The 23,072-nt window shown below is 39.5% G+C and overlaps 1 protein-coding gene across 1 annotated transcript; it reads left to right on the top strand.

Annotated features, from left to right (window-relative positions):
- Positions 1-6,291: 6,291 nt before the first annotated feature.
- UBE2QL1 (ubiquitin conjugating enzyme E2 Q family like 1) lies at positions 6,292-22,709 on the top strand. The gene is made up of 2 exons (XM_015818819.1): positions 6,292-6,790; positions 21,381-22,709. The coding sequence occupies exons 1-2, from the start codon at positions 6,437-6,439 to the stop codon at positions 21,510-21,512; spliced, it is 486 nt and encodes a 161-aa protein (XP_015674305.1). The 5' UTR covers positions 6,292-6,436; the 3' UTR covers positions 21,513-22,709.
- The last annotated feature ends 363 nt before the right edge of the window (positions 22,710-23,072 follow it).

Below are 23,072 nucleotides of genomic sequence, written 5' to 3'. Positions count from 1 at the left end.
ACATGATTTTTTTTCCCTCTGACATTTATTTTTTAATACACAAGATTAAACAGAAACAGAAATAATTGAGTTGGTTCTGTTAGTCTTCATAAATGAAATGCGGTAATAGAAAAAGAATGAATCTGATGGTGAGGAAGCAGGGGGGGAAAGCCCACCAAATTAGAATGATGTGTAATATTAAGAGCTATAAACTCAGACATACAAAATTCACATTTTGTTTCTACTACGAAGACAGTAAGGCAGCATCATGCAGTCTCTTAATTCTCCATCTGCAATTTGGCGATAAATACTGACCTACTGTTCAGAGATGTATTAGAGATAATGTGTTATTAAGCACGCAAACACTCAATAAAAGTGTTTCAAATGTTAGGTGTGATGATGACTGTGCTGGTAGAAGCGAAAATGATTAGGAAGATTTGAACCTAAAAAGAGCCCTAGAAGAACAAAAACAATCCAATATTCTGTTCTAAGAGAAGAAAAGCAGAAACTCAGAAGCAAGACGTGAACTCATTCACATTTTCCAATTATTAGAACTGAAAGACATTACAGATAGTCTTCAGTTTATGACAGTAGAGACCAGAATTTCCATTGCTAAGCAACGTGGTTGTTAAATAAGTTGTACCCAATTTTATGATCTATTTTGCCACAGTTGTTAACCAAATCACTGTTGCAAGTTAAGTGAATCAGGCAGTTGCTAAGTGAATCTGGCTTTCTCTTATTAACTTTGCTTGCCAGAAGGCAGCTGGAAGGTCATAAATGGCAATCATGTGACTTCAGGTCATAAATACAAACCGGTTGCCAAGTACCCAAATTTTGATCATGTGAACGTAGGATGCGGCAATGGTTGTAAGTGTGGGGACCGACTGTAAGTCACTTTTTCCCCAGTGCTCTCATAACTTCAGTCACTAAACAAATGGTTGTAAGTCAAGGACTACCCATATATTTCTGATACCGAGAGTAGCATAGAGCCACCATGACACTGAAATCCTTACCATCCATAGAGTTTTTGCTTGTTTGTTTTTCGTGCCTTCAAGTCAGACTTGACTCCTGGCAACTGCCTGGATTAATCCTTGTAGTTTTCTTGGCAAGGTTTTTTTTTGGCAGCGGTTTGCCATTTCCTCCTAAGGCTGAAAGAAAGTGACTTTATGCCAAAGGTGGGACTAGAACTCACAGTCTCTTGGTTTTAAAGCCTGATGCCTTAACCACTAGACCAAATTGCTATTTCTAGAGTTGTTTAATCATCCTTCAAAATAATCAAACCTGGCAGCTATCATTTCATCTTATGACATAATTAGTTTATGAAAACCTTGTTTGTCTTAGCACTTTCTTCATTACATAACTTCAAATTCTATTATAAAGGGGGGGAAATGACATCTTCCTGTCCATTTATTTCACATCACGAAAAATCCAACCCACTATTGAAAACAACTATTGGGATAACTGGAAGCAATTGAAATACTGCAGAAAGACGAAGTTTGGGCATAGGCATTTAATGTAATATATGTTCAGTTCAACCAAGAGGATACAAGTACAATGGGCAATGGATGATACCAGAAGAATCCCAGAAATAGCTTCGGCAAAGAGAAAGAAGATGCAACAACCGCAAGGAAGAGTCCTTGGGGAACAAATAGAGAAAGATGGACGTTGCCATGGGAACTAGAAAGTATGTATTCCAAGAGGGAAAAAACTGTAGACAAAAATGAAATGGTAGACTCTAACAAGGAATGAGAGAAATGAAAAGTAGAGCAAAGTATGTAACAGCAGCTTTGACTAAATGACATCAAGTACTGATTGTTCTTTTCTGAACCTAAAAGGTAGAAGGCACTGGCCCCAGTCTTCCTGCACTATGGCTTACTTTTCCTTTCATCTGGATATCATCCTAGAGAAGAATATGTTCAGAAAGTATTTCTCCCATGCCCTGTGGAACCTATTGTTATTACCTCCTTTGATCCCTGCTACCTTTTGATTGATATGAATGAGCTTTTTTTTGTCATTTCTCTTGACTGTGTAGGTCATGAGCTTCTCTAGTTCAAACATGGTTCCAGTCGTCTTAGCATAGTCATAAAATCCTTTTTATAAATATATTTTCAATGCACATGACCTAGAGGACAGTAGAAGCAAAAGTCAGATCTGTGTCCTAGGGAAGATGTGCTTAAGAAGAAGAGAAAAAATAAGATGGGAGAGTCAGAAAAAAGATTAATTTCAACTGCAGTCATTCCAACCTGGTGCTTTCCAGATATGTTGTAGCCATTATTCCAAGCCAGGAATTGTCCAGAGAAATGGTCAGAAAAAAAAGCAAGGGAAGACCTGATTTGGTGGAATATATTTAAAGAAAGAGAAACATGTTTTAGTATCACGTACTGATGAAGCACTTGAAGTATGTGAGGACCTGTAAGGTTGGCAGAGATTCCTAGAGAACAAGAACTACAAAAAATTAAAAGGTGGGCAGAATAATGCAACATATAGGAAGCTAGAAAATTGCTCAAGGAAGGATCTTCTTAGCAGCATTGAAAAAACCTGCCTTCAGGATGATGTGATAGTATGTGTATGAGCCAGTCTGGTCTAGTTTGTCTAATGCTCAAGGCACCAGGCTAGAAAACAGGAGACGGTGAGTTCTAATCCTGAAAGTGAGCGGAGTCACTCTCTCTCAGCCCAACCCACCTCACAGGGCTGCTGCTGTGAGGAAAATTGGAGGAGGAGGAGGAAATGTTGGATATGTCTACTGCCTTGAGTAATTTGTTAATAAATAAATAAATAAATTTGTGTTTCACTGAATGACTAAGTCCTTCTTTTAAAAAAAGACATGGTTATCAGAGACCATGCAGGCATCATCCTTCTCTTGAAATTGCTGTGATGGTTTTTTCTGATTTTTTTTGTCATTAGGAGATCTGATTCCTGGATTGCAATAACTTTCAAGTGACTCAAGTTGAAGTCATAGGAATGTAAGTAATGATAAGACATAGCTAAATGTGTAACTCATTTCAAATAGCAGAATGAAAAAAATTAAAAATGTTTTTTAAAAGTGATATATTACCCTACTTAAAATTATTTTGCAATATAAAAAAGAGGGAAAATATTGATTTTAGAGACAAGCACTGAAAGTGAAACCCATATTACAGGGGTAGGCAACCTTGGCTCTTGTATGACTTGTGGACTTCAACTCCCAGAATTCCTGAGCCAGCATGGCTGGCTCAGGAATTCTGGGAGTTGAAGTCCATGAGTCATACAAGAACCAAGGTTGCCTACCCCTGCCATATTACTTTATATAATTCCATTGCATTCCATCCCACCCCAATACTGTTCTCTGTTCTATTGTATTTCATTCCATTCTATATAACTTATATTATTAATACATTATTATTGAAGATGCATGTACTGGAAGAAAAGTCGGAAGAATTTGCAATTGAATATTTATCATTCCAAAGAGGGAAGCAAAAGGCATCTATCAGCCCTGGACTTTCCCAGAAGAGGGAAAATAAAATCTCCACTGCCTGTGCTCTACTCAAGCAGGAGAAAACTAAAACCTCCAGCACTCGCATTCTCTTCATCCCTGCCTACCACTAATTGAAATTAACCCACATGGAAAGAAAAGCAAGCTTAAATCTTCAGGCAGACAAAGAATTCTTGAAACACATTTGGAAAGTTATTGGTGTGTTGCTTCGGTATGTCAGAGGAGGGATCAATACTGACAGTGTTTCCCGCAGAGAATGGAATAGTGGGTCCATCTAGTCATCAGTCGAATGCAAAACATGGAAGTGTTCTTGATTAGTACTACTGCTTAGATACAAAGAGAGAAGACTAAATAAAGTTTTATCTTTAATTAGATCTAAATTTGGCAGTTCAAGACAGGTGGATTAGAAAATCTCTAATTATAAACCAGATTGTCTTTGTTTGTCTTTGTCTTTGGAAAGCTTGCTTAATAAGTGAATGACAATATGAAAAATGTGATCTACGTCAATTATTAAAAGCAGTTACATTTAAGTAATTATATATGTAATTACTCAAATGTAACTGCTTTTAATAATTGACTTAGATACCCTTTTACGACCCTGTAATCCCTTAATTTGCAATAAGAGTTGGGACAACTGGATAGAGCCCAGAGCATTTACTGGCGCGATGCCTTTCCTGACACTGCCACGCTGAGTTCACAGTTTGGTGGGGGATTTTTTTTTTACACCTTGGGACAGAAACTTCTGCCACTATCTAGGATTGAGCTTTCAACCTTCCTAGTGAGGAGGCTAGCGTCTTCACCCCTTGGCCACCACACCATTCTCTTCAAAAATACATATTTTAATATTGTAGAGAAATGAACATTAAGTCTTTAAGTTGTTATGGGACCCAAGAGGCTATTATTCAAACATGTAATCATACGGACTAAATTTTATAAAACAACGTAGTTTTGCATTTCTATTTTCTGTTTTAAGGGGTTCCATCACGTGTTAAAGACGTGATGATGCCAAGTACAGTATACAGGTACCAGATTTCTTTCCCAACCCACCACAGTGCTGTTTCTCACACATGGCTTTGTCTTTGGGGAAAATAACAAAAATTATTTGAAGAAAATTGTTGTAAATTTCTATTATCGCTGCATCCCAAACGCTCCCTATTTTGTCTCCTTTTGCATTTACCAATACATACAATCGACCCTCGTTTTAAAGCAGGACCACGGTAGTTAAGTTAGTGCAATTTTATAAGCCCCCCCAAAAGGCAGATAATCTGTTGTTTGCCTGGCACCGGTGAAGGGGCGAAGAAAGCCGGGAAAACCGACGCTTTGAGGCTAAGAGAAAAGCATCACGCATCGCTCCCGCATCCGTCCCTCACAACATAATTCCCACTCGCTCCCCCTTCACTCCAGCTAGGGAGAGCCCGGCCTACCACCACGTGAGCTTTCGCCTAGGACGTCCTCTTCGTGAGCATACAGAGTAGCGGGGTGGAGTTTAGCCCGCTTTTTCTCCTCCCCGACGCCAGTAATGTCAGATCCGCTGCAGAAGCGCGGCAGACTCTGCAAGGGAGGAGGAGGAGAGAGCCCGCCGCGCGGCTGACTCGGGTTCCCCCCCACCTCTGTTGTCGAAGAGGTGAGCTAAAGGGCAGGACGCCAGGCTCGTTAAAGAAGGTCGCCTTCTTTTGCGCAAAGAAGACAGCTCTCCAACCCTTCCCACAGCTTGCTTGCTTTTTTTTTTTTTTTTTAATCCCGAGCGTAAACGCCTTCAGTCCATAAACGGTCCCGGCTGCCGGCTTCCAAGCGGGAGAAGCCCCGAGGTGGAACAAAGGAGAAGAAGGCAACCAGTGCCGCTTTTCCAGAAGCGCATTTGAAGAAGGAGCACCGCTTGCTAGCGAGGACATTTTTCAGCAGACCGACGTTGTCGACCGGCGGAGCGGGGCGGGAGGGAGACTGCCTCGGGATCCCTCCTTCTCCCCCTCGCTGCGCTCTGCGCCGGTGGGTGGGTGATTTTTGATTCGCGCAAAAAGAAAGAGGGGGGTGGATGATTCTTGGATAAGATCCCGTTTTTATTTTCGGTCAATAAGACCTGAAGGTTATTGTGAAAGCGAGGGGCCTCCTGCGGTACCAGCAGCGTGCCTGCGCGAGTGGGCGGAGGTAAAGGGGGCTGCTGGGGGTGCTTCCCCCTCCTTTCCAACGGGGGATTCAATGGCCACGGCAGCGGAGCTTTGGTGATTCCGGGAGAGGCGCTGCGAATGCTGCAATGTTGCCGACGGCGCTGCTGAAAGGAGGGATCTGAACGGCGGGGAACGAAGCTGGGGGAGCAATCGAGCCAGAAGTACCATCCAGATCGCATCCTTCACCCCCCCCCCTTTCTCCGTCCTTCCGGCTTCCTCTGTTTCGATCGGCTTTGGAACTCCGGGGATCCCAGGTCGCCGGTTTAATTAGCTCGGACAGGTGGCCGATCTGAGGTCCGCCTTCCCCCTGCGGTTTGCCTAGCCCCGTTTTGCCCTGCCGCTTCGGCGACCCCCTCAAGGCCGTTGGAGAATGGCTACTCTACTCCGGAAAATCGGGCTGATTCGCCTTCACAATAGGGACACGGAGGACCCCAAGCACCATCATCACCGGCGCGGCAGCCTCCAGCAGGGCTCCTCGCTGCGAGGCAAAAGCAACCATAAGAATAAGCAGCAGCTGCAAGCCACGCCGGCTAGCGGCTGCGGCAGCCCCAGCAGAGAGAGCTGCAGCAGCCGAGGTGGTAGCCCGGCTCGCAACAAGCCGAAGAAGGTCCTGGAGCTGGCGAAGCAGCAGCCGGCGGCCCACGACGCCGGGAAAGAAAAAGCGCAGCACCCCGGAGGCGGCAAAGAGGCGGGCTCCGCGAAGGAGCAACCTTTAGGAGGGGGCAGCGGCATTAGCCGCTCCGGCTCGGCCTTGGTTTCCACGTCTTTGGTGCCGGCCAGCCGGCAGGCGCACTGCACACAAGTGCGCACCCGACGGCTAATGAAGGAGCTGCAGGACATCGCCCGCCTGAGCGACCGCTTCATCTCGGTAGAGCTTGTGGACGAGAGCCTCTTCGACTGGAACGTGAAGCTGCACCAGGTGGACAAGGACTCGGTGCTGTGGCAGGACATGAAGGAGACCAACACTGAATACATCCTTCTCAACCTCACTTTCCCAGACAACTTCCCCTTCGCGCCGCCCTTCATGCGGGTGCTCAGCCCGCGCTTGGAGAACGGCTACGTCCTCGATGGCGGAGCCATCTGCATGGAGCTGCTCACTCCCCGAGGATGGTCAAGCGCCTACACCGTTGAGGCTGTCATGCGCCAGTTTGCCGCTAGCCTTGTGAAAGGCCAGGTAAGGAAGTTTCTCCTCGCTGCTGAGGAATACTTGCGGTGCTGGGGCAGGGGGGGGGCTACCTTGAGAGAGAGGGGGGGGCTTGATGGAACTAGAATCTGATTGGGTGAAACATGGGGGGCTTTCTCTGATGGCCCTAAATATATTCTGGCAACTTAATTCTGTGTTCAGTAAGGGAGATTTGCTCACAAGTGTCCTGGATTGGGAATGGCTTGGTCTTGATGAGTTTTTTAGCTAAGTGCCTGAGTTGGATTATTTAAGATGTTGCAGCTATCTCTATTTCATCTCCAGATGTGGCTCAGCTTGCTTCACTGCAGCATTGTAGAAGACTCTCATCACTTCATTAGCAGATATATCAATATTGCTGGTGACCTTATCATTTAAGAGATTTAATCAGAGGCTGAGTTCATAGAGTGCGCTAAGCCATCCTATAACTGCTTTGGCTTAGTGTTTTGTGTAAACCCAAGCCTTCAATTTTTATACCAGTTTATGAAGTGGTAAATAGCATGTACCCAACAGGTGGAGTCCATGGTATGCCCCCAAACTATGCTTGAAGTAGGCCAGGTCAGAAAACGAGCACTATGAGGAGGATAGAAGCGCTATTTTATTGTTATAGGATATGATAACAGATTCTTGAAAGCCTGTCAAAGTTTACCTTCTGTCTCCTCTTATACCAAGCAGAATCAAGGCAGGGTTGTTCTAAGTTTCTTTCTCATGTTATCCACTTCCCCAAGACTAAATTGCCATTTAGCCTCTCTTAATGGTTCCTGCATATCTTCATCAAGATTATCTTCATACACTTCTACATTCTGGTTTATTTCATGCTGGCTGGCCTTTGGAATTATGGAAATGGGAAGAGATGTCTCTTGTGATCCACCACTTTTTGTGAAAGGGTGGGTGGATGTGTGCATTAATTATTTTCTTTTATACAATGCTTCAAAGATTTTTCCTCTGGTTTAATGAAAGGCAATTTGTGGCATACAGAAAGAACAAAAAATATTGCAGTTACAATTAATCTAACGTGAGTGAATAAAGACTAGTTATATACTTACCTCCTTTTACTTTCACTCTGTCTCAAAGCACAAGGATTTATCAAATTCTTGATTAACAGGATATAGACTGTAGAAAAATAACTTACACAATCCTTTGCCACAATGTCGCCGTTATTGTGGCGAAAAATTGGGGCAGGGGGAGAGAATCATATTCATGTGTACAGTTGCGGGCGTAAGAGCCAGGATCTTGAAATAAGGTGAACTAATAAGGTTCATGATGTACAGTAGGCATTTAATTGGTTTCTTTTGGAAGGATAGAGCCACAACACCTTTGCTCTAAATTGGAAATCTGCAAATATTTTCCTTAAAGGGCTAGATCTTCTCCCTCTTCCACCTCTGTGGACCTGGTTAGAGGCCAAGGCGCACAGCAGCCACTGAACAGTGCTAGCCCTCCAACAAGAAGGCTGATGGTAAGTCACTGCCTAGGCCAGGGGTAGGCAACCTTGGCTCTTTTATGACTCGTGGACGTCAACTCCCAGAATTCCTGAGCCAGCCATGCTGGCTCAGGAATTCTGGGAGTGGAAGTCCACGAGTCATAAAAGAGCCAAGGTTGCCTACCCCTGGCCTAGGCTACCCCAGCCCTTAGCTCCACCATTACCTGGGACCTCGGTTGAGGCTCGGACTTGGAGAACTGCCTCTTTATCCATTCAAGGATTGTTTGTATGAAAACAAACAGTGGACCAGATTTGGCCTGTGGACTATAGTTTGCTGACTGCTAACCTAAATAAACGAAGCTTTTCCATTTTAACAAAATTCTGATATGTGTTTTCCATATGGTAGTACTACAGTAAGTAGAATTAGGCTGTTGTGATGCCAGCTATTTATATAATCTGAAAGAGTTCAAAACCTTGCTGAGATAAATGAGTTGGAAACCCAAAAAACTTTTGACCAGATTACCTTCTCCTTTGTCTAAATTATCTTCCTGTTTCAGGTTCAACCCAATATAAATTCCAAGTGCAAAGATAGGTGTACATGCACTGCATAACTGTAAAATCCTACCCAGAGAATGGCATCAAGATCTTTAATATGCTTTATGCTGATTTCTTTCTAGAAATGTATCTGTGATCATAGAGCAAAGCAATTTTTTGCTGCTTTAAATTCAGCTTGGTATATACTAACCATTGCAGCCCCTATTTTCAAGTAATTGCACTTCTGCATCTTGAAGAATTTTTCTTAACATTTCTCTGTTTTTCAAATGGCAGTGTAAAGCATTGGGCAATAATTAATATAACACAGATAAATTGTGAATAGGCATTTAGTGTAATATATGTTTAGTTGAATCAAGGGAGTACAAGTATAGTGGGCAATGAATGATACCAGAAAAATCCCAGTACAATGAATTCTTCAGCTTAAATCTCGTTGAAATGGAGGAAATGTTAATTTCTTGGTGCAGTCTTTTGAATTTTTTTCTGTTAGGTTGTGCCCTTTTTTAAAATATTTATTTAATAGATTTATATATCTCTTCAATTCATAGTGTTTCTTTCTATTGTCTAGAACAATCACCCTGTAGGTTGCGCTGAGGGTGACTGACTCAGATTCCAATGAGTTTTGATGGCTGAGGGTGAAGCACAAATTCAACGCTCCCCTGTGCCGGTCCAATATCTCAAGCGCTATACTAGACATTTACATAAGGCTTGGAAAGATTACTGTTTAATTTTAAAGTCTAAAAACTTTCACCTGCTTATAAAATGAATATAAATGGGTGACTACTTTTAAATCACTTTTAAAAAATTCTAATATGTTAAATTAGATACTTGTGTTTTATTATATCTACTGTGAAATGCCCAGAGTCTGAGGCAATGTATAAATTTTATTTTAAAAAATTAAAATAAAATATTTAAATACGTGTTGTTAAAAATTAAACTGCATTAATGCACATTAAGCTTATTAATCTCTTAAGACTAAATCAGTGACTCTTTATTAACCTATTAAATGAAAGGATAAAATCTTAAAATTGCATTGAAATGCAGCTCTGACTGCTGTGGGTGCAGTCTTGTATTACATACTATGCCGCCATGCAAGGAGGAGGTCATTCTTTTTGCCTTCACTCAAGTACCCCACTACAGCAATTTATCTGAAAAGTCCACAAATTCTGTGAAACATCTTTGGAGGCCTTATTGAGAAGGCTAAAGAGCAATGTCTGTTCTGTTGGCAGACAGATGCTATAACAATCATCACTAAAACTAACAGCCCAATATGTAATATAAACACATCTATCTATCTATCTATCTATCTATCTATCTATCTATCTATCTATCTATCTATCTATCTATCTATCTATCTATCTATCTATCTCATTAATATCTGCAGGATCTGGAAAAAAAGTTAGCCCTCTGCCAAAGCTACCCTTGTTAATACACTGGAGTTAAGGTTTGGTTATTAACTGGTAAGAATAGGATACCCAAACAGATATTTTCTCCCATTTAGTTATTCCTGGCTATTTACAGATATTCATTAGCATCAATCAGGTAAACAGTTTTTCCCCCTACTATGGTGCCTATTCTCCTAATACTTTTTCCACTTACCCTCACCTCCCCACACACTAAAATAAAGCATGCTGTGATGTGCTGAAAGCATCTCAGGATAATGCTGATGCATTGTTCATGGTCATTAGTTATAGTTGATGTATTTTATCATATTTTATATTTATTCCAAGTTGATGGTTTACACTGCTCAGGATGTTTTACATAACTAGTAAATATTTGGATAAAAAATTATAAGTTACCTGCAACTCTCTGCATAAGATCCAGAGTGGCTGTCTGAATTAGAATGTATGCTATTTTTTTCCCTTTTTAACTACCGGTACCTTGAATGACTTTTTTCATTTATGTTAATTTCCAAATAGAGAATTTAGATGGTTGTTATAGATCTATATAGTATTTAACCATAAGTTCTGTGTTCCTATATCTCCAACCAGTTGTCCAAGGACTTTACAGCTGGTATGTTAGGAGTACTGAAGATCTCTGGCATTGATTCCTACATATAGCCAAAAACTTGCCAGATTATTAAATTAATACAATAGTTCCCAAATTCTTTGTAATAGAATTGTTGTAGTCCACATAAAAGAAAAACCCACTGTATGGGTTATAATGGCAGTTGGGACTGAAATTTCCATTGTTAATCAGTACAGTCATAAACCATGACATCATGTGATTGTATTGCTCAGTAATAGCAATTTCAGCAGTCCCAATTGCCATTTTTAAAGGAAAGCCGCACAGATCATTAAGGGTGTGTACTTCATGATCACGACTTCTAACTTCCTGCCAAAACTTCCCTTTGACTTTGCTTGTGAGAAGCTGGCAGGGAACATTGGAAATTGTGATCATATGACTAGTGGATACTGCAGAGCTGGAACTCCAAAGACTAGTCATAGGTACCATTCGTTCAGGGCCATCATAATTTTGAACAGTCACTGAACAAAGAGGATTATCTGTATATCAAAAGTATCCCCAAGCTTGCCTGCAATAATGCATTACAAACCAATTCAAGCTCACTCACACCAGCCCCATTTACAGCACAGAGGAAGGCAACAAATTTCCTGTGGTTGTGGAGAACTATAAAGATCAGGTCAGTCTACCACTTGCAATAATATTCTTCCATAGAAGGACAATGTCCAGTGGTTATTGGTTGCCTTCAGCTCTCTAGTAGGAGAGTTATTTAGAATTAAATCCAACTGGAATTAGTCTGTGAAAAGTCAAATATTTTAGAAAATAACCTAAACATTGAAAATAACTACCCTACCAGGTAAGCATACTGCATGATACTGTATATTACTAAGTTAACACCCTGAATATATTATTAGTGCACCAATAAACGACATTCCATTAAATAGATAGTGGACTACGCACCCTTTTCTAAAATGAGTAAAAGTATCATTTAAATTACCAAGAGAATAATTTGTGTATTGATTTAAATCAAGTTTCTATTAAATTATAACTTTTTCAATTCTGAAACAACTGTATGTATTGCTTTAATTGAAATGGTCCATCTTCCATACTTAAAAGTATGAATACATTTATCTAGTTTTTGTCTGCCAAAACACAATGAAATTATATTCCATTAGTGAGAAAATACTTTTTTGCCTGATGAGCAATAAACAATATAAGTTTCTCAGATTTCAGAGTGATTGATGTTTCATTTATCAAGGACTAAAAATGAAGCAGTGGAGTGGGGGGATTGCCTCTCTTTATAAGAAAACCCTTAGAGAAATAGATTTTCAAGTTTTAGAAAATATTGTACATTTGGTTCAAATATTCCATTTCCATTCCTGCAATCGTTGATCCCCATCCAAGGTTATGATAGAAGAGTTTTCTTGATGCAAGCAATCCATGTTCATTTTTCCACGAACAGTATGACATTGAATACAATCCTATTCCTCCATTTCCAAAATTCTTTAGTAAAGATCTGTGGGTTTTGTTTCCCTGATAAAATAAGTATTGTAAATATTTATATTCTGTAAATATCCATTTTGGGGAGAAGTGTTTGTATATTTAATTAAACAAATGTATTGTGTCATATTTCATTATTTACTTGACTAAATTCATATCCCTTTATACGTAATGTAAATCGGTTGTGCTTGAGTTTTTTATAGCCTGGCAAATAGAAAATAGGCTTCTACTTAATTGCTTTCTGTGACTCAACCATTACTCTTCCAAAAACAGATAATGACTCTTGTGATACCTTAAAGATAAATTAACTTTATCTCCTTAATCTTAGCTTCACTTCATGGCTTTTATGCCTCTTATTTTAATGAGATTATGCTTTGCTCTGCATTGCCCAAAGAGATCAGATTCCATTGAGTCCCTGGGATCAAATAACTAGCTATCATTGAAAAAAGAGACTGAACTAATAAATTCACAATTCCTTAACAATGTAGTGACTTACTCTTTTGTTCTAGCTTCATGTTTTAATAGAAGGTTATCTTTCACAAATACATAAAGGATGAGCATTTTAAAATGAACCGGATGATGACTTAAATATGCTTATTTAACATAAGCTTTCGATACTTCTTTAATCATGTGGGAGAAGGGAATCAGAAATAGTGTAAAGGTTTTATGTCATAACTGAAAAATACTTTCTTTAGATTAAAAATATTACAAACTAAAAACTCCTTCAAGTTGATCTCAACTGCTGACTGTTTTCATGGCAACGGTAGATAATTGGTTGGCCCTTGTCTTCTGGGATATGTTTTTCAGCATTCCTATATACAGCTCTGGCCTTATTTAAAGTCTAAAAAGTAGAGACTGCTTAGATTTTCAGGATGAGCCAAAAATCTAATAAATAGAAGGCTTTTAAAGTTTATATCTTAAAATCATTTAATAATGAGAAAGACTGCTTTAAATAAATGGCTCTTCCTTCTGAACAGACAAGAATGGCATATTCAGTATCTGTCAGTAATTCACCCTGCAATATTTCACTAGAATTCAATCACTGGTTTTTATTTCCTATATTTTTAATATAAAACAGGCTACCTGTTTTTTATGCAGTAGTATTTAACAGCCAAGGGAAACAAATGAAATAAATTACTGCAAACAGGCACAAAATATTTTATTCTTACTAAAAATGGCATTAGGAATAAAGGAGTTATCATTAAAAGTACAGAGTGGTCAGTAATTTCCTGATAATCTGAGCAACTGCTATCAAGCATTTAGAGCCACTCTGTGTTATATAACGGTGATCATTCTGTTGCTAAGACAGGCTGTACCAAAGTGCTCTGATCAGTGAGAGAAACATTGATTCCATTACGACTCTCTTTTCTCATCTGCCAGGAGAGATGTTGAAATGTACACTATTGTAGTCATTTTTCTGCTATCTTTATAAATTGACACCTTGCATCCCTTTATAATATTTTTAGAATTTCTGTCATTTTAATTAGGCAATGGTGATAGTTTTTTTAAAAAATAAAAATACATAAGACAATAGGATCATTTATCCCAGGTTTTGCCAACTAGATAGCTTCCTGAGTTTTGTATTTTGTATCTCTTAAAGACTTCTCAGCCAGCACCATTATTTTGGCTGAGAATTCTGGGAGCTGACATCCAGTACATCTAGATTATAGATTGGAAAGCTCAACATATCCATCCCAAAGTGGACAGCTGAAACTGGAGAAGCTTATTACTAGGGCTCAAAATGAAAAGGGATTACTGTAGAAGGATTGTAATCAAGAACAGGTCCCCAACCTTTTGGGCACCAGGGACCAGTTCCGTGGAGAGAGGTTTTTCCATGGACCAGAGAGTGCGTGGTTTTGTGTGCTGCCTGCATCCCACGGATAGGGCTTTGCTTGTTTGTGCGGACCGGTTGTTGGCATGCTGCGGACCGGGACCGGTCCATGGACCGGGGGATGGGGACCCCTGATGAAGAACATTTGCAGGATATTATATAAGTTATGCCTGTTCCATGGACTGTTCTCTTTGTTTAACACTCAGTGTTATGTGTGTCTTGGAATGTTGAAGTGTCATTTAGTTATCATGATTAACATTGGCCATGATCAACAAGCTAATTCCCATGAAATTATCTTGATAGCAGAAGGGTTGCAATGCATGTCTATTCAGAATTTCCATTTAAGTCAATATATGTTATTTCTGAATAAGTTTAAAATAAGGAGTAAAATCTGGCAGGAAGTACTCTGGTGCAGGCAGCACTGAAATGAATATAAATTACATAAAATTTGGTCTCTGCTGTAATACCTCCAGAGACCTTCCATAATACTTGCCAAGCTTCAGAATCCATTAGATTTTGTTTCAGATTTTTTAAAAGAAAAATATAATAGAAGGTTATAACATATGGCAAGGCAAAGTACCAACTTCAAGACTAATCTTTATTTCTAGAATGCTTTTGGGTCCTACAAATATCCTGCTGGCTTTCTTTAAAAAATAAAAATGATATAAGCCTTCAGCCCATTCTTTCACAAAGTGACCATGCCAAATCTAACTTTAGGATCAAGTTGTGATTTGGTTGAATTGCAGATAAAACCTAATGAGATAGGAGTATGTGGTTCATGTAGTGCACGGGTGTCAAATTTGCCGTGTCACATGACGTGTCACGATGTATCGTGACTTTTTTTGCATTGCCGGAGCTGGGGTGGGTGCAGCCTCTGTTTGATGCAACCGGCCCGTGGGCCGGCAGTTTGACACCCCTGATGAGTGTCTCAAGTTTGTAATAGCAATCGCAACAGCACTAGACTTATATACCACTTCATAGTGCTTTACAGCACTCTCTGAGCGGTTTACAAATGTCATCATATTGCCCCCAACAATCTGGATCCTCATTTTACCAACCTCAGAAGGATGAAAGGCTGAGTCAACCTTGAGCCCATCAGGATCGAACTCCAGGCTATGGGCAGAGTTAGCCTGCAATACTGCATTCTAACCATTGCGCCACCAGGGCTCCTGTAATGTTTTCTGCCTAAAAGGACTGTGTCATAATTATTTTATAAAACAGAATACAGAATAGAGGGGAGGAGAATCACTCTTCCTCTACAGAATAAGAAAAGGAATGCAGATAATGATATTTCAAGAAAGAGTTTCATGGCTCAAGGGACGGAGCTATTTTGTTTTTTTCCTGAATAAAGCTCCAAAAGGGAGTAACAATTCTATAGTAAGAACATAGAAAACTCAAACATTCAGGAACATTTGGTCATAGAAGCTATAATTATTATGCTTGGCTGAACCCTGCTGATAATAGCAGGATTTGTACACAACTGATTATAAACAGGATTTATTGGAATGACATGCACTTGAGCTCCTGAAAGAATTTGTGTGTGTGTATGTGTGTGTGTTTGTGTGTAGTGGTTTGTGAATATATATACACACACACACATAGACATATACACAAACACCAATCAATTCTTCTTACTTTCCTCATTTTCATAAAATTCTACACCATCTTCTGATAAATAATGAGTGTAAGCAAACATTCTTTAATAATTCACATTTTAGTATTCTCATCTTTTGTTATGATATAAAGTAAATTTCCGAACAAGATAGCTAATTTGAAAAAAAAAAACTATTTGCAGAGCCAGTGAATCAAACCAGCCAATATATTTCAGGCAAAATTGTTGAAATCTCATTGGATATTGCTGAATCTAGGAAAGTTTCAGCAGTTTAAAAAACATTTTTTAAAACAGTTTTGGGGTCCTGCAGATGCCATACAAGCAGAATTTGGGAGGGATGTAGTGCATACAAGTGCTGCTTTAGCATCTCCTGGATTATGATCTCAAGCTTTTAATTCTGAAGGTAGGTTTCTGAAATAATATGAGTGTGATCAAGAGTCTTTCCTGCATAGGGTTGATGGTCAGGGGAGTGTCATATCTTCGGGGTCCCCCCCAGGCTGTGGCCCACTATCTGGCCGCGCAAGAGAGCAGCAAGGGGCGTGCATGCATGTAGCTCCACTTGTGTGAGTTGTGGGCGCTTGCGCTCACGTGCAAACTCTACTCATGTGAGCAGCGGGCACTTCTGTGCGAAATGTTGATTTGTGTGAGCGGCGGGCACATGCCGCATCTGCCACTCGGACAAATAGAGCTGTGTGCATGCGCCTATAACTCGCACAGAGCAATCCCTTCTTCTCCCCTCAGGGACCGGGCTGCCAAGCTGGAAAGGCTGGGGATTGCTGCTTTAGATTGTCACTTTAATCTTTCTTTTCTTTTCTTTTTTTGTTAAATACCTACGTTTCTAACCCTGGTTTCTGAATGGGTACCTCAGATTGTAGCAACCATGGTTTCAGTCTCATTTTATGTTATCATTTCATTTTTTTCAAAAAATGTAATAATTAGTGTGTCTGCCATTGTTTGTATATGCCTGGCAAGACTAAGTAAGCAATTCTGGTTTTATGAAATTCTCCTTTTCAGATCATTTTTAAATAGTTAACATAGTTACAAACAGAGAAAGTTATAAGGTTAATTATGCATTCACCTATGCTTAAATGTGAATAATCAGCTATTGTCAGCTACCCTGGAAAATTGCAGGTAGTCTGCTTAATGCATGGGCCTTTATGCAGTAACACTGGGAGTTACTACTTTTTAGAACAGTACAACTCACAATACCCTAGGAATAACCTACTGAGCAAAGGGAAGTTGGGGGAGAACACAGACAAGAACATTCCCAGCTTGTTATTGCAAATTGGATGCAATGGGACCATTTCTGTAGGAACTACCTTGTTATGTGAGTTCTAGGAATAGTCATAAGGGGGAAGCAGTGAGAGTGAACCAGAGAAATTGCTCCCAGTGAATGCTAGAAGGTATCCTACCGCCTGGAATTTGAGTTTATGAGCAGAATTGCCAAGAGGGTTTCATATTGATACTAATGAGATTAGGGAAATTAAAAACCAAGATAGTATATCAAACCAGCTTTCTGGTTCCAGTATATATCTAAGTGTGAACTGCTCAAGATGAATAAGGAAGGGGCTTTTTCTGTGCAATACAGTCCTTCGTTTTCAAGGATTGCTTAAATCAGAAGTCCCCACCCAACCTTTTGGGCACCAGGGACCGATTCCGTGGAGAAAAGTTTTTCCATGGACCGGAGAGTGTGTGGTTTTGTGTGCTGCCTGCATCCCACGGATGAGGTTTTGCTTGTTTGTGCGGACCGGTTGCTGGCATGCTGCGGCCTAGTACCAGTCCATGGACCAGGAGTTGGGGACTCCTGGCTTAAATACTGAAGTCCGGATCTTTTGTTATTCCACAAAGTATTTTATTATCAAAATCTTACTACTTTATTATGCCTAAACAGAAATCTAAATTAAAAAAATTCATTTCTTCAGCCTGTCCAGTCCTGTCCAGCTCTAGGGGGCAGTGCTCATCTCCATTTCCTAGCCAAGGGAGCCAGCATTGTCCAAAGCCCCTTCCATAGTCATGTGGCCAGAAGGATGAAGCGCACGGAACGCTGTTACCTTCCCATTGAAGTGGTATCTATTTATCTACTCTCAGTTGCATGCTTTCGAACTGCTTGACGGGCAGGATATAAAACCATGCAAAAAAGCAAACACGTGTCTTTTGTGAAACAAGCACTTTTCCCATAAAGAACTTTATTATACTAAGCACATATAAGCAGTAAAGTCAGTAAATTTAAAATCCTCCTGAGCACTGGTGAGCTCTTCCTCCAGTCAACATGCTCCAAAATCAGGGCAATCATTGTAGAACTTTTTCCAGGATTTTCATTGCCGATTAATTCGCAATTTGGTAAGAATGATACTTTCAGAAAGGCAGTATATTTCCAGTCAAACAAATAGCTCATAAGAAATGTAAATGGAGATCAGTTACTCCAGCCACTGCTTTGAAAAACAAAGCTGACTGCAGGTACCATGAACAAGCAATTATCATAAAGTGATTATTTTTCCCCCACTGAGTACAAATGGCAATTCTAAGAAGGATGACAAGTTCTTTGAAGCGTTTGTCACTTTTGATGAGATTTGTTTGATTTTTACCTAGTATGAAGTTGGAATTGGGTCATTAAGTGTTGTTGGTAAAACACAATATTTTTAGTCTAGGATTACATATGAATCTGGCATGGTTAAAACAAGTTGTTCCTGAATGGTAAACCTTTTCAAGAAGTTCATAGCATTTGTTTATGGAGCAGCCAATTTCTCTCCTGAGGTCCCCAATGGTATAGAATGTAAAAGCAGCCTTCCATACTACCAGTAATTTTCTCTCAGATCCCTTCTATATCCAGTCGATTCAATCGAATTCTACATCCAATCCATTGTTTGTACGAGAAGTGTTAACATTTAAACACAAGCACTCGTTCATTTTATTGCACATTCTGAGTCACTCTTGGGCCGTGGTCCCCATTTCCATCTACCCACAACACAATTGCTCCTTGGCAACAGGAATTTTCTCCCACATTTCCTTGATGTCATCTCCAGCCCTTTGGGAAACAGCCTTAACATATCATAAACAGTACTTTTACTAAACTAGTATTTTTCCCCTTATTCCAAACCCGTCCAACACCTTAAGCACAACCTTAAGGGGTGTATATCTTATGAGGCTTTATTTCCTGGCAAAGGTAGTTGTGCTGGGGGAATGTGCCTGGGAAGAAACAATATAGATCCACAGTGAGGAACAGCAGTTTCATGCCTTCTGCCAATTCAAGGATACATGGATAATAATTTAATTCAGTAGTTGGGAAAGACCCATAGAGAACCTAGGATGCAGAGAAGCAAACGGAGACAAAGTGATTTCATAAGTTCAGAGTTTCATACAGGCTTCTGTTAAACTAAAACTACAGTGCCAGGGAAGGTCAATTTTGGGTTTGATGGGATTAAGCAGAGATGAATTGGGTTTGACCCTGGTCATAGCCAAAAAGATGGAGGTGGGAGGAGCAGTCTCCATTTTGTTCGCTCGATTTATTTTCTCCACTATACTTCCTGTAGGATATTGCCTCATACAGGTAGTACTTTCTTGTGCATGTGTATATGACGTTTCCAATTTGCTAGTTAAATAAATTGGCTTTCAACTTTGTCTTACAGTCTTTATTTCCTTGTTTGTTTCCTTGTCTCTTCTCTTTGCCTCCTATCTCTGTCTTTCCTTTCTGAAATTCATGTCCCTGAACATCTCTCCTTTGTAATAGATTTACTAGGCATGGCTGCACCTTAGACTTAAGGATAAGATTTTCTTGGGGAATTCTGGAAACTGCAGTCCTCTGAGGCCAGAGGGTCATTACAAAATTCTTGCATTCTAGCAAACAGCAGTTTGAGGTTTCTTTCAAAGTTGCATAAGACTAAAGCAATGTACATATATTACACAAAGTGTGCTTTAAATAAAGTTGGATTCCTGGATTTCATGGACATGCCCAAGTAGTATTCTTAGCAGCAGTAAGAAGCGCTTTCCATTGCCTTTGTCCAGGATGATTTTTTAACTTCTCAGTCTACAACTTTGATATTCTTTGGAGATCTCCCACCCAAGTATCAAACTGCTGTTTCAGAACCCAAACAAGGTTACCCAGGTGCTGTTTCCTGCTAAGACCTAGTTTGTATAGAAAAACAAAACAAGACTTTAGGATGGTATAGTGATTATACTATAATCAATGTTGTTGATATTTGCTGAGTTCAGTCTAGTATTTTTAAGATACCTCTACAGAAAAAAAGTTGTGTATTCTGCATCTCATATTTGGTTGTTCTTAATCATTATATTCAAGTGTCTTAATGTTTTAGCTGATGAACCAAAATGGCGGCATCTATCTGACCCTAGCTGATCAAGAATGCTAAGCAGGTTGGCTTTCATTAGTAGTGGAATAAATCCCATCTGGAAGGTCCAAGGCTGAAGGCTTGACTTAACATTTAAAAATTCCTGAAAAAAAGGATTGCCATATCATGCCAAGAAAACTTGAAAAATGTTGATCAAGTTTCAGTAAAATAGACTTCTTTCTTCAAACCACAAAAAATGATCTGCACATTTTGTTTATTTAAAGGGAGAACATTCCAAACTCACAGAAAATGCTCCCTGAATCTCTGCGTCTACTTCCTAACTTACCTTTTTTCCCAAAGTTATTTAACCTAGCTTAGAAATTTAGCTATGGCTTACAAAGCTATTAAGAGATGAAGAAAGTACAAAGAATAAAGATTGTCTTTTTGTTGTTATCATTCCAACTGTGGGTCTTTTGCATAGAATCTTCCATTTCACAGATAAAAATGTCTTCCGCTCCCCTTTAAGAATGGCTCTCATTTTAAGAAGCCAACATTACAGGGTTTAGGAAATGTCCACTCACACTCCCACACACACACTCCCAGCATTTGCACACAAAGTTAGAAGATAGTGCATTTTAAAGACCTTTATCTTTCCCAAATACAATTTTGAAGGAGCAAGAAGAGGATAATGCTTTTATTACCCCTGTTCTTATATTCCAAGGGAGAAATAATATTGAGTGGATAAGTAGCAGATGTAACACAGGTGTTAGGTGGGCAGAACATAGACATTGATGCAAAGACATGGAGGCCTGGAAATGACTGTTGGGGGTGTGACGTCTTCTTTTCTCTAAAGACTTTCAGGACAGATGGTAGAGCTACGAATTAATGTCTTTTTAGAAATATGAGTGAAATGCTTTTTAAAGTTCTAAATTACTGTGTTTCCTTCTGATTTTTTTCCACATAATCCTTGAAAAATTGTGCAGTAACGACACAAAGCAGTCTACAAAAGGGTAGGCAACAGGGTGCATTTCTACCCGATTTCATGTATTTGGATTTCAAAATATGCAAATAAGAAACTGGCATAACACAAAGTTTGAAAACAGCCTCTAGCATTCTTTCTGTTCACAATAATAGCTCTCTGGAACACTTAGAAAGTAAATGTGGTGGGTAGTTGCACTTCCATGCATTTTCTGCTAGTTTCTCCAGGAAAAAAAAGGGTAGAAGTGAGCCAGAATTATAGAAAATAATGGGTGGGACAGCTAGAGAAATTTGTGGCAAAAAATTTGTCATCAATGTGTTTTCTGGTAAAGAGAAGCTTTGCCAATGGAAAGCCCCAATACGTAATAAATTGTGGTATTATTGCCAGTATCTGTGGAATACCAGAGTCCTAAATTTTCTTCTCTTGGTTATTTTCTTACTTTCAGGGCCGCATCTGCAGAAAAGCTGGAAAATCTAAAAAGTCCTTTAGTCGTAAGGAAGCTGAAGCAACTTTTAAGAGCTTGGTGAAGACCCATGAAAAATATGGATGGGTCACTCCTCCCGTGTCTGACGGCTGATACAACTTGCAATCCACTCATCAGACGCTAAACAACACAACTCAACCACAAAATGAAGTACTTTTTGACATTTTCTCGATGCTGTATACCACATCCATCCTTTTCTACTTCAGCTTCTGTTAAGTATCATGAATGTCATGGAGACATCCAAATTATTTATGAGCAGATCTGTTTACAAAGGAAAGGAAGGGAAATGCTGTAGAAGATTATATTTTGAAACTGGTGAATGATCGATGGATCATCTTACGTCACTTTAGTGCAGATGCTGAGATCACTTGCCCCTATCAACCATGTCCCCCTTCTCCCATCTGAGCCACATTGTCACCTGCTTTTTCCCATGGCACAGCAACAACAGCTGGTGGTAGTGGAAATTCCATCCATTGATGCTTAATTCATTTAAATGTGAAATGAAGCCGTTAATATTTAATTAGAGAAACAGTGCATTGAAGATCCATGTTTGCTGTGCTGTTTTTAATCTCTTTTTTCAAGCAGGTCAGCCTACCTTGAAGATGTGTTTTCTGTGGAGCTGTGGTCTGCTGTGGCTGAATTTTAGACCTCATTTGTGCTCTGTAACATGACCTTATGTTCATTAAAATAAAAAGTCAGGATTCTAGCAAAGACACAAAGACTAGTATTTAAAAGGAAAAGCACTCCGTGTGTCAAAATGTGCTAGCTGTGTGATATGTGGAGTGCAATTGTTCACCAGTAAAATCAGTCTGATCCCATGAAGGTCAGGTAGAAATTGGAGGAACCCATAAGTGGGAGATTGTAAGGAACTGGTGGCCAAATAATTCTCATCTTCCCAGTAGGGTGAGCATATTTTCCTGTTCACTTCTGCAATGGCCAAGAGCAGATTGCAGAAGGCTTAAACTTAAATGCATGGTATTCAGCTTGAAACGATAGACCTGTTACAAAAGCTAAGTCAGATATTTTTTTTTTAAAAAAAAGGCATCTTTAGAATTATTTGCATGCCTGGATTTCCTTTTGACAACATAAAAAAACAAGTACATTTGAGTCCCGTGTCAGAAACGTATATAAATGTCCAGCAGGTACTAAGGATTCACATTCTTTCTTATATTAAACTGATTTTTAAGACTTCCTATAGTGTTCTGAGGAATACAAAGGGTGAATCTGAAATATGGAACCCAAATGGAAAATTGCATTGGACCCATTCTAAATAAAATCAGTTGAACCATTTGATTGTCTTGATATTTAAATCATTCTACTTTAAATCATTGCACTACAGTGTAACATTAGAAATGTTACAGCTATAATACTTCCTAATCAGTAAATTTCAGGCTGAGGCTTTGGTCTGTCAAAAACCTGTTCATGTTACACAGATTTTAGCAATGTGTATGTAAAAAAGAAAGCTTATTGCTTAATACCATTGCTACTGTTGATGATATTAATACAGAAAAATATTTTTTCCGCTTGAACACCTGATTTTTTTTTCTACTGGGAAGAGGTCTATAGCAAAGAATTTTTTTTTCACTGCTCTAAGATATGGAGAGTAATTAGCTGCCTATAGGGAATTGTATCCTCTTGGCTGATAGCCAAAAA

The sequence above is a fragment of the Protobothrops mucrosquamatus genome, unplaced genomic scaffold (genome assembly GCF_001527695.2).
Source record: "Protobothrops mucrosquamatus isolate PMUCROS unplaced genomic scaffold, P.Mucros_1.0 scaffold797, whole genome shotgun sequence".
Classification (NCBI taxonomy): domain Eukaryota; kingdom Metazoa; phylum Chordata; class Lepidosauria; order Squamata; family Viperidae; genus Protobothrops; species Protobothrops mucrosquamatus.
Note: the sequence above shows the minus strand (reverse complement) of the source record. Positions and strands in the feature narration are given on the sequence as shown.

Bases quoted from the DNA above. Each gene is read 5' to 3' on its own strand.
- UBE2QL1 (XM_015818819.1), top strand. From the start codon at position 6,437: ATGAAGGAGCTGCAGGACATCGCCCGCCTGAGCGACCGCTTCATCTCG. The intron at 6,791-21,380 runs GTAAGGAAGTTT...TCTTACTTTCAG, and splicing joins CTAGCCTTGTGAAAGGCCAG to GGCCGCATCTGCAGAAAAGC.